General features: G+C 57.4%; 1 protein-coding gene across 1 annotated transcript; it reads right to left on the bottom strand.

Moving 5' to 3' along the window:
- Nucleotides 1-340: 340 nt before the first annotated feature.
- Nucleotides 341-9171, bottom strand: PITX2 (paired like homeodomain 2). Its single transcript, XM_032187236.1, has 3 exons — nucleotides 9126-9171; nucleotides 2389-2594; nucleotides 341-904 (listed from the first exon to the last, which is right to left on the bottom strand). Exons 1-3 carry the CDS (start codon nucleotides 9169-9171, stop codon nucleotides 341-343), a joined length of 816 nt encoding a protein of 271 aa, XP_032043127.1.
- Between the last annotated feature and the right edge of the window lie 2540 nt (nucleotides 9172-11711).

The raw sequence follows: 11711 nt of genomic DNA, 5'->3' as shown, positions 1-11711 counted from the left end.
AAAATGTCATATCATATCCAGTCAAACATTTGTCCATATATATATATATATATGTCCTTGTAACTGCTGAAATACTCTTAGCGAAAGATCTCAGAATCTGTAGGAGGTCCTTTGAAAACAAAGGAACTATCTTATTTCAGTGGTTTCCTTTTTTTTTTTTCCTCCCCCCCTCCTTTTTCCCTCTCTCTCTCTCTTTTTTTTTTTTCTTTTTTTTTTTTTTTTTTCTCTCTGTTTTCTCCTCCTTTCTCCTCTCTCCAGTGCCCATCACTTTCTAGCGCGTTTCTCAGTCTCTGGGGGGTTTGGGGAGGGATTCCCATGCAGTGTTTTGTGCTGCTGCGTCTCACACGGGTCTGTCCACGGCGTACTGGCACGCACTCAGGTTGGAAGCGGGGTTCTGCACGCTGGCGTAGCCAAAACTGGAGTGCTGCTTGGCTTTAAGTCTCAGACTCGCCAAGCTCGAGTTACATGTGTCCCTATAAACGTACGGAGGTGTCGGAGGAGCATAAGGACAGGCTGGCGTTGGCACGGCAGAATTCAGGGAGGGGTTGCTCAAGTTGTTCAAGTTATTCAGGCTGTTGAGGCTGGAGCCGGGGACCCCGGTGACCGCCGAGGGTACCATGCTTGAAGACATACTCATGGAGGAGATGGAGTTTGGAGGGGAGAACATGCTCTGAGAAGACAGAGGGTTGACATTCATGGAGTTGAAGAAGGGAAAGCTTTTGGTGGAGAGGGAGGCGGAGGTCAGGCCCTTGGCCGCCCAGTTGTTGTAGGAGTAGCCGGGGTACATGTCGTCGTAGGGCTGCATCAGGCCGTTAAACTGGGGGCCGAAGCCGTTTTTGCACAGCTCGGCTTGCTGGTTCCTTTCTCTCTTTCTCCATTTGGCTCGGCGGTTCTTGAACCAAACCTTTGGGAACGGGGGGAGAGGGAAGGGAGATGCGAGACGCGGGTTAGTGGGGAACCATCACCAACCAGCACAGCCCGGGCCGCGTCCCCGCATCTCCGTGCCCTACAGACACGCAGGTGGCCGTGGGCTTCTCCTCCTCCTCCTCCTCTTCCTCCACGGAGCCCGGCATCGCTGCCCCGGCCCCGAGCATCCCCGCACCCGGGGCCGCCGGGCACGGCCGGGCCCCCCGCTCCGCGCCGCATCTTTCTCTGCTCCTTAGCTTTTTGTTCGTTTCTCTCTCTCTCTCTCTTTTTTTTTTTTTTTCCTCCCTTCTTGGCTTATTCCAAACTGCAGTCGTCCAGGGGAAACACAAAAAGTGCAAAAGCGAGGGCAAAACGCCTGGAAAGCGGCGGAATTTTAAGGCAATGTTTCCTATTACGGGGAGGGAGAAGGAAGCCAGCAACTAATAAATCGTTGCTTCAGTTTGTTAAAGCTACAAGTTCCTCCTGAGCGAAAGCTTCCAGAGCCGAAAACCACTTCTAAACAAACTTGTTCGACTGCTCTTTGGCAAAAAGGAAAAAAAAAAAAAAAAAAAAAAAAAAAGGGGGAGAAAAAAAAAAAAAAAAAAAGGAGAAGAAGAAAATCGCCTTTTAACAACGTGCTAAGGAAGATCTAAGGGACCCTCCCCGCAGACAATGGGGGGAAACGTGCCCTTTCCCAATCCACATCTGGGTGTCTGATCCGTCGGGCAGCCGCCGGCAGCAGCCTCGCTGTGTGTATTGGAGCCCCCCCGGGTGTTTACACGAGCCCCCCCTGGCCTGGGGGGGGGGTCCCAGGCGGGCCGGGGCTGCCCCGAGCCGACAGCCCCCGGCGCCTGTCCTGTAGCCCTGCTCCAAGCGGAGAGAAGGATTGAGGTGGGATTTCCGAAAATCTGGGGGTTCAGCCCTTTTTTGTTTTTTACAAAATATTATTTTAATATGTATATTTTTTCCTCTTCCCCGCAGCGTTTGCACGCGGGCAGGATCTGGCCTGGGGATCTGTGCAGCGCGGCGCTGGGTCCCATAAATCTCGGAGGGGGGAAAGGGCGGCGAGGCGCTCGTCGAATTGTGAAACCAACCGCGGGAGCAAACGCAAGGAAGGGCACGTCGGGAGCGCCTCCGAGTGAAGCGAAAGCCCTTGTGTATTTTACATCTTTTTCTCATTAGAGGCAGCGCAGGTTGCAGCCTGTTCCAAGTCGCTTTCTTGGCTAATGTTTTCATTAGGGTTTCGATCAAAAGGAGCAGGACGCGGCGCACGGCGAGGGCGAAACGTGCAGCGAGCCGGAGTCCAGAGAGAGAGAGAAAGATCCCAATCTGTCTCGCCTTGACAGAAACGTCCCGCTCCGCGCTGCTTTTGTGCAAAGGCTCTGAAGCTGGCGTACAACCCGAAATCGAAAGCAGCTGCAAACGTCTCGGCCCCCTCCCCTTCGCCCCCCCGACCCCCGCCGGCCGGAGCCGGGCACTCACCCTAACCCTGGCCTCGGTGAGGTTGGTCCAGACGGCGATCTCCTCCCGGGTGGACATGTCCGGGTAGCGATTCCGCTGGAAGGTGGCCTCCAGCTCCTGCAGCTGCTGGCTGGTGAAGTGAGTCCGCTGCCGCCGCTGCCTCTTCTTCTTGGAGGGGTCCTCGGGCCCCGCATCCTCGCTTTTGCTCTGCTGGCTCTTCTCTTTCTCTGCAAGGGCGAGGAGGAGGAGAAGGGGGGGTGTAGGAAAAAAAAAAACACGACGGGACCAAAACCGAGTTCACCTCGGCCCCCGAAGCCTCGCCCCGAGAGAGGCTGGGTAAATGATTAACCCGCGGGGACGGCCTCCGCCGCCGGGCCTCCGCCGTCGGCACCCAAGGATGGGCTCCCCGCGGGGCGCCAGCAGCCGCCGGGGCCGCCCCGTGGCTCGGTGGCTTGCTCGCCCCCCGGCCCCGGTCACTCGCCCGCCCGAGCCCGCGGTGTTCGCCCGTCTGCGGCCGGACTGCTCGCCCGTCCGTGTCCAAATCACTCGCCCCCGCATCCACACTACTCGGCCGTCTGAATCCAGATTACTCGCCCCCAACATCCACATTACTCGCCCGTTCGTATTCGCACTACTCGCCCCCGCACACACCCTACTAGCCCGTCCCAATCCAAATTATTCGCCTCTGCATCCTCACTACTCGCCCGGCTGTATCCACACTACTCGTCCTCTACACGGACACTACTCGCCCGTCTGTATCCAAATTATTCGCTTCTTCACCCGCACTATTCACGCGTTTTTAACCAAATTACTGGCCCTCTGTGTAGAAATTACTTGCCCGTTTGCATCCGCATTACTCGCTTTCTGTATCCAAATTACTCGCCCTCTGCATCCACGCTGCTCGCCCATTTATATCCAAATCACGCGTCCTTCTGTATCCGCATTACTCGCCCATTTGTATCGAAATTACTCGCCCGTCTGTATCCACATTACGCCCGTCGGCATCCACATTATTCTCCCATTTGCATCCCAATTACTCGCCTGTCCGCATCCACACTTCTCGACAATTTGTATCCAAATTACTCGCCCGTCTGTATCCACATTACTCGCCCTCTACATGGACACTGCTCGCCCGTCTGTACGCACACCGCTCTCCCCTTGCATCCAAACCACTCGCCCACCCTCGACGTGTCCCCGCCGCCACCCCACACGCCGGGAACCGGGGCTGGGAACCGGGGCTCTGCGAAGGGCTCCCGGGCAGGGGGGCGACTTCGGGGTCGCGGCCGCTCGCCCCCTCTTACCTGCGGCCTCGGGGCTGGAGGTGTCGGAGATGGTGTGCACCTCCAGCCGGTGCTTGGCGGACTCCAGGGAGGAGCGAGCCTGCCCCGGCGCCAGCGCCGTCGCCATGGCCAGCGCGGGCTGGTGGTGGTGGTGGCAAGACGACGAAGAGGAGGAGGAGGAGGAAGGTGAGGAGGAGCACAGCTTAGTCCCGGCTCCCAGGCGCTCCAGGCTTAACGGGTCCTTCATGCAGCTCATCGGCGACAGGACGCCGGATTGGGGGATGACAGGAGGAGGCGTGCGTGCGCCGGGGGGTGTCGGGGGGCAAGGGGGCACCCGCGGCCGCTCGGGGGGCTAGCGGCGGGGCGGCCGGGAGCCCCCGCTGGCGGGGACGGGGGAGAGGACGGGGGGGGGGGACGGACACGGTGGCAAGCTATCGGGGGGCTCCGCTCCGTCGAGAGCCGTCAGGGCGCCCCCGCTGCTCCCCGGCCGGCGGCCCCCGTCCCGCCGCGGGGGCTCGGCGGCGCTCGGCGGGGCGCTCGGCGGGGACCCGCGCCGCGCCGCCCCCAGCCCCGCACCGCATCAGCTCAGCCGCTTCCCTCTTGGCCTGACATCTTAAACCGGCGGCGGCCTTCCCCGCTCGGCACGTCACCCGCGCCCGCCCCTCTCCGCCCCTCCGCGGGGCTCCGCGCCCGCCCCGCTCCGCGCCCCGCCCCGCGCCCCGCCTCGCCCGCGCCCCGCCGGGGGGAGCCGGAGCCCCCCCGGGCATCCCCACGCCGAGCCCCGAGCCCCTCGGGGGGCTGCCGGCCCCCAGAGCCCGGACCCCGTGTGCGCCCCGGCGGGGGATGCGGGGCGAGGAGGGAGAGGCGCTGGACGAGGTGGCCGGGAGGGGGGCGCGGGGCTGGGCGCCCCCGGGTGGGCAGCGCAGCCCCAACCCCGTTCCCATCCTCATCCCTGTCCCCATCCCCATCCCTGTCCCCATTCCCATCCCCATCACCGCACCCGCGCCCGCTGTTTTTCCCCTTTCCCCCTCTCGGTCGCCGACGTCCCCGGGAGATCCGCATCCTCCCCTTCCCTCCTTACTTATCGCCGAATTAGCCGTATTACTTTCGCGGGGGCTGTTAGTAAAGAAGGTTAAATTAATTTACATTCTGCTCATTATCTGGTGTTTAAATGACGTGTTTTTATCCCTGAGATTTGGCAAAGAATCTCTTCCCTCAGACCCCACAGCGTTTCGACGGAGACAATGCTCTTACATTTGTAGTGGATTTTAATCTGATAAGACTCTAATTTGCTTAAGTCTTTTAAATAGGGGGTTTAAAATGATTCTAGCCGTTTTCTTATTGAATTTCCTCTAATTCCCCCAAGATCATAAAGTATATGTGTAAAGTAAATATTTCCTCCCTTTGCACCGGCAGCAGATGACCTATAACTAAGTCAATATGAATCCGGCTCCGCTCCGCACCAGTTGTTTACCAACCGGATCCCCGTTTCTCCTCAGCCTCCCGATCCCGCCGTGCTCCTGCACCCAGAGACCCCCCCCGGGCCCTTCCCCACCGTGTGGGGGCCGCGGGCATCCCCTCGGGCAGGGGGGGAAGCAAGGATGGGGGATCCGGTGCTCCCAACCCTTTCCTTTCTTTCTTTTTGGGGTGCTCAGGTAAGGAGCGCAGCCCCCCCGGCAGCTTTCGAACGAGCCCAATTTCTATTTTTTTTTTCTTGTATTCATACAGCTTTAGTTACTTTGGGAAAAGTAACACGGGGCCCCGGCCTCCCCTTTGGGAGAAGGGCGAAACTCCTCCACCCCGGGCAGGAGGGGAGCCACCCGGCAGCGGTAGTTGTCATGGTGACCATAAATCACGGAAATCCAAAAATACCCACCTATAAGCTCACATGAAGCTTTTATTTCCCGAGTGAAATCATATTTTAAAAGCTGTCAGCCAACCGAAAAACAACCTAATTGTAGTCGCCCAAGTAATATATTAGTGGTAAAGGTTTCAATTAAAACGTCAAAAGTCTTTTTTCTATTTTTTTTTTCTTTTTTTTTTTTTTTTAATTTTTTTTCTCTTGCTGGGCTCGGCTCACCCACATACCGACCGGGCCGCGCTTGCTTCTATTCTATTCTATTCTATTCTATTCTATTCTATTCTATTCTATTCTATTCTATTCTATTCTATTCTATTCTATTCTATTCTATTCTATTCTATTCTATTCTCCTATCCTATCCTATCCTATCCTATCCTATCCTATCCTATCCTATCCTATCCTATCCTATCCTATCCTATCCTATTCCATCCCATCCCATCCCATCCCACCCCACCTTATCCTACCCTACCCTACTTTATCCTACCCTACTCTATCCTACTTTATCCTACCCTACCCTACCCTATGCTACTTTATCCTGTTTTTCCCGAGGGTTTTCCCGAGCTCCCGCCGCCGGTGCCAGCCCTGCCGCCGTGCCGGGGGGTGCGGGGCCGCCCGCAGGTATTTATTTTCCCACTTTTCCTTTATCTACTTATGGGATCATTGTTTCGAGGCGTAATACTCTCCTAAATGGATAAATCGGTTCTTCTGTGGAGTCTCCAGCTAGTCCTGTTGTCTTTTACCTTTGGCTTGTTGTCTTTCGCCTAGCTCGGATTACCGGGTATTCTCCGAGATGAAGAGCCATTAATTACCCATTCAGTCAATATTAGGAAGACTACAGAGCTTTTTACATAGGATTAAGAAGACATCAGATTGTTCCATTAGTATATTCCTACTCACGAATAAGCTTTCGTTATACATTTAGTTTTCCCTGGAGTGAGGCTAACAACTGCTGCATATATTATCCTCAGACGCCGGCGGGGAGAGAGAGAGAAAAAAAAATAATAATAAAAAAAGAAATTACACGTCGGAAGCGCATCGAATAACTTGTATTTTGCATTTCTATTTTGGCCAAGCTGGGCGCCCACCGGGTCCCCGCTGCACCAGGGCATCGGGCACCTTCTCTCCGGAGGTCTAGCTGAATCAGCGCTGTTTTTTTTTTTTAATTTAATTTTATTTTATTTTATTTTTTCATTTTTCAAGGCGGTGCTAAGTTAGTGCCTAGCGAGCCCGAGGAACGATTTTGTTTTGTTAAAAGAGTTGAAACAATCAATTCGCGATGCCGGCTGGTGCTCCAAGGCGGTATGTAATTTCAGCGCTTTATCTCGGGAGGCTGCTGCTTCAGCAGTCCCCTCGTTATCGATTTCAGGCAGGGATTCCTCCGGCAGAGCTCGGGCACCCAACGAATTCGGCTTCCACACGCACAACTCCGCGCACACGGCCGTAATTTCAGCCTCCCCCCTTCCCCACCTAAAAGTTGTCGGAATAAAACCCCCAGAAACCTGCCAGCCCGCTGGGTGCTTCCCGAGGCGTAACCGTGCGGGGCCGGGCACCCAGAAGCCGATTTTTGGCGACCCCCTCGCCGCAGGATTATTTCCATCCCGCCGCATTTCGGGTGCCCCCCGTTCACAGACGGCCACGGGGCCGCTTCTCCCGCAGCCTCGCCGCACCCCGGGGAGCTCCCACTCCGTTTCTCACCCTCTTCCCGCAGAAGCGCTGTTTTGCCCCCAAATCTCCCATTTTCCCCGTTATCAGCGATAGCGCCGGCGAGCGGCTGCCCGCCTTGTGCGCCTGTTTTGCGCAATCACCTCCCCGCAGCGGCAATTTCCCAAAAGGTTCGCTGTCAGAAGAGGGCACCCCCCCCAAATCCCTGCCCGCTTGCCCTGCCCCTATATCGGGCCGACAGACGGACGAGACTTTTTTCCTTTTCTGACGTTAAAGCCGAAGTCCTGGCACTGCGGAATCAACGGGCGCTCCGTAATTAAACGCAAAGCGAAGCAAAGAGGCGAAAAAAAAAATAAATCCCAACCAAACAAAAAAAAAAAAAATAACAAAACGCGGCTGAACCCTATCGGAATCGGAGGAAAAAAATCGCGATTTTGGTTGTGCCCAGGCGGCTGCAGATCTGCACCCGCACATCGGGAGGCTTTGGGGGCCAGGCAGCCCGGCGTTACTCCAGACTTCTCTCTTAATGAATGGCATTAAAGGTGTTTAGATAGAGATTTCCCCTCCAGCCCGACGGGTAGAAAAGCAGGCTGCCTGATACGGTAACGAGGCAGGAAATTTTACGTGTACGACAATAATCCGGCTTCATAATTGATGGTTAAGAAAATAACCATTTGTTTCTCGGCAGGGGAAGTAAAAGTTACCATGTCAGGGAGCATATGTGGCTATTACTTTTATAAATACTTAGCCGAATAAAGCTGGCGTGGAAGGGCTCATAAATTTATTATATCAGAAAGGTCCCCACTTTCCCATTAGATCGCGCTAAGGGCTTTGATTAAGACCACCTGTTCAGCGGGAGGAGAAGTCAGGGGAGGGTAAAAAGGCCTTTCTTATTTCCAAACCATATATAAAGCGATGTCACCCTTCCTTTCCACATTATTTAACACTTATTACGGGCGGAGGGAAGAACTGCCAGGGCCCGGTAAAGCCTATTTGCGCCCGATTTAATATCACGTATGTTTCCGGGATTAAAAATTATTGGCTCCTAATGCCTCCGCGTTTGGAATTACCCCGGATTTCGCTCGCTAACCTTCCTCTAGCCTCATTTCTTCCCCTTCCCGGGGCTTGCAGAGAGGCTACCAAACCGCGCCCCGGGTCCCGGCGGGAGGGTGGGACCGGGATGGGACGTGGCTATTCCCCAAACGCCTGCATGTTGTTCGAGCAACAGCGAGCTGTTTGGCCAAACAGGGTTAATGCAGTGTTCTTACGAGGAAGTGTTTAACCACGAGACCAGGAATACGTACATTATTAATTCAGTCTAGTTTCCCGTATTATTAATTCAGGTTAATATATTTTATTTAAACAAAATTACGTTTATCTTGGATTAAACAGTCTCTCGGAATACAGAGCGCTTGTTTTCTTCTTTGTAATGTGTTTGCATTGCTGTTTTGCTTTACCGCCCCTCGGGCTCGCCCACCCGGCTCCCCAAAAAGGGGCGCGGGAGGTGCCTGCGCCAGGGGGGTGCCGACCTCTGGGGCTGGGGAGCTGGGGGCCGAAAGGAAGGGCCGAAAACCCCAAACCGGCCGTGCGCGGGGGGGGAGCGCTGATCGCACTTTTTGGGGAGCTGCAGCCGCAGCCCCCCTATTACCCCCTTGCGCGGGGCCGCGCAGCTCGGCGCGCAGCGCGGTGCGGGCAGCAGAGGGCGCCGTGGTGCCGCGCAGGAGGGCGCGCAGCGCAGCGGAGCCTCCCGGCCCGCGGAGGGGCGCGGAGGGGCCGCCGAGCAACCACCGGGACCGGGGGGCGGCCGGCTGCACCCCTGGGGACAGGGGGGGGGGACACGGGGGACGGGCTGGCAAGCGGCGGCCGGTGCGCGGCGACGAGCAGCGGAGCATCCCCGCCGCGCTGCGCGCCCCGCTGCGCACCGGGGTCCGCGGTGCAAATGGTGTGGGGCTTACCTAGCTGGACGCAGGCCGAGACAAGCTTACGGCAGTTGGACTCCATTACCCGGTATCTGCAAGAGACGAAGGGCGCTGGGTTGGTAAAAGTGTGCTTTCCTCACTCTCCGTGAAGAAAAAGGCATATACATAAGAAACAACGATAGCAGCAATCACGATAACAGCAATAACGACAATAGCAATAATAATAACAACGATAATAATAGCAATAATAATTATAACAACGACAACAGCAACAATTAGAGTAGTAGCAGCAATCAAGAAGCCCAGCTGCCCAGGAGATGCCTCGCAGCGCGACCCGCGCATCTCCCGAGCGGCCTCTCCCCGCTGGGAAGCAGCTTCGGCCTCCCTCCCTCCGCCTCTCATTTTTGGGGGAGGCGGAGGAGGGTCGCCAGCCCCCCAGCCCGAGGAGCCCTGGCGAGGGTACCGGCGGGGCTCTCTGCCCGGAGGGAGATGCGCGGCCGCGGAGGCTCCGTGCTTGCCCCGGCCGGCGAGGCTTGGGTAGTAAAATCACGGGATTAGCGCCTGATTGAGATGTCTGTTCGGGAGATATTACAAAATTCATTATCGCAGCTCCCTACTAACTCGATATGAAGTAACACAGATGGGATTTTATTAGCCCAGGCTTCAAATGTTTACTTATGGTAATTTCGGGGGAAATTTGCATGGCACCATCATTTCGGCGAGCCTCCTTCTTCGCCTCCTTGCCGACGGGTGAAGCGGGCGCGCTGCTGCCCGGCCATGCGAGCGGCCCCGGGCGGCACACGGGGGAGAGGGGGACGGGGAAAAATAATAAGCAACGAAAAAAAGGAAGAAAAGGGGCGGAAAACGGGGAGTCCCGAGAGCCCCGATATGACACAGCGTTTCTACCCGCGGCCTGGGAGCAGCTCGGCTCCCCCGGCAGCCGGGCCTAGCGCAGGAGCCGCGCCCGATTTATTTGGGACGGCGGCGAGAAAAGCGCCGCCCGCCCCTGCTCCGGGACGGCCCCGGCTCCCCGCCGCCCTACAAAACTCCCCGGTCCCCCCGGAGCCCTGCAAAGCTCCCCGGTCCCCCCGCAGGGCACAGCATTGCCCGGCCCCACTGCCACCGCCCGCTCCGGCCTCACCTCCAGGCCCCCTTTATTTGAGATTTTTTTTTTTTTTTTAAATTTGGAAAGCACAGCGCAGAGCGGGGCCGGGAGGAGCGAGAAACATTTTCCTATTGTCTCCTGCCCGGCGCCTCAATTAAAAGCGGCTCCGCTCGCCGCTTTCCATTCCATTTCCATTTCGTGCGCTCCCCGCTCGCAATTCAACGTTTCGGCAGCCCCACACTCGCAGCCCCAGCGAGCGCACACACCCGGCGAGCTTTCCTTTCCCTTTCCTTTTCCCTACCTGTTCCTTTTCCTTTTCTTTATCTTTTCCTTTCCCATTCCTAATAATTTTCTTTTCCCTTCCCGTTCCTATTCCTTTTCATTTTCCTTCCCATTCCTATTCCTTTTCCTTTCCAATTCCTATCCATTTTCCTTTCCTTTTCCGTTCCTTTCCCTTTCCCATTTCCTTTCCATTCCTTTCCCGTCCCCTTTCTTTTTCCACTCTTTTCCAATTTCTTTTCCTTTTCCTTTCCCATTCATTTTCCATTCCTTCCCCTTTCCTTTCCCATTCCCATTCCCCTTCCTTTCCCCTTTTCCCTTCTTGCTGGGCCGGCTCCGCTCAGGAGCAACCTGCTCGCAGCCCGGCCACTATAAAAACTGCAGGACGCGAACAACAAAGCGGTGCCGCACGAGATTTCTTTCTTTTTTTTTTTTTTTTTTTGTTTCTTTTCTTCTTTTCACCCCCCTCCTTTTTCGTACCTTTCGCTATTCTTTCGAGGAAAACAAATCAATACACACACAAACACGCCGAGCACCCCCGGCAAATATCTCAGCGGCGCCCGAAATAACGAGGCCGGCGATTTCGGCGCAGGGCTTTGCCCGGGGGGGGGGGGTCGGTTCCGTGCGGGCCCTCCCCGCTCCGCAGCCGGGCCCCGCCGCTCCCCGGGGGCGACAGCGTGCCCAGGCCCCCCCTGAGCCCTCCGAGGGCCGCTTTTTGGGGCTGTGCGTTGCGGGGCCGGCTCCCCGCTGCCCGCCCCACCGGAGGAGGCCGTGGCACGGCGGGGACCCGTCCCCGCGCCCTCCTCGCCGGGGTCAAGCGGCACGACGGAGCGGGGTAAAAAAGCCAAAATTAGGCTCGAGCGGGCCGGCTGCTACCCCCCGAGCCCGGGCAGCCTCCGGGGACGAGCAGCCGTCCCCTCTGCGCCCCCCCACCCCACCCCCTTAACTCACCGGGCCGGCCTCGCTCCGCTGCTGCTGCCGGTGCTGCCGGGGGGGCGGCGGGGCCGCGCCGGGCTCCTGCGCTGGGCTGCGGGGCCGCGGAGCCTCCGCCGCCTCCCTGCCTCCTCCCGGCCTCCCTCCCCGGCCTCCCTCCGGCCCCGGCCCCCGCCCCGCCCCCGGCCTGACGTCACGGAGCCTCCTCCGAGGCCGCCAGCCTCCCCCGCGGCGAGGCCCGGCTGCGCGGCGCTGCGCGGGGCGCGCAGGGCGAAGAGGGCAGGAGCAGCAGCAGCAGCAGCAGG

The sequence above is a fragment of the Aythya fuligula genome, chromosome 4 (genome assembly GCF_009819795.1).
Source record: "Aythya fuligula isolate bAytFul2 chromosome 4, bAytFul2.pri, whole genome shotgun sequence".
Classification (NCBI taxonomy): Eukaryota; Metazoa; Chordata; class Aves; order Anseriformes; family Anatidae; genus Aythya; species Aythya fuligula.
This window is presented reverse-complemented; position numbering and strand designations above follow the sequence as displayed.

Bases quoted from the DNA above. Each gene is read 5' to 3' on its own strand.
- PITX2 (XM_032187236.1), bottom strand. From the start codon at position 9,171: ATGGAGTCCAACTGCCGTAAGCTTGTCTCGGCCTGCGTCCAGCTAG. The intron at 2,595-9,125 runs GTAAGCCCCACA...TCGCCCTTGCAG, and splicing joins CTCGGCCTGCGTCCAGCTAG to AGAAAGAGAAGAGCCAGCAG. The intron at 905-2,388 runs GTGAGTGCCCGG...CCGTTCCCAAAG, and splicing joins TCACCGAGGCCAGGGTTAGG to GTTTGGTTCAAGAACCGCCG.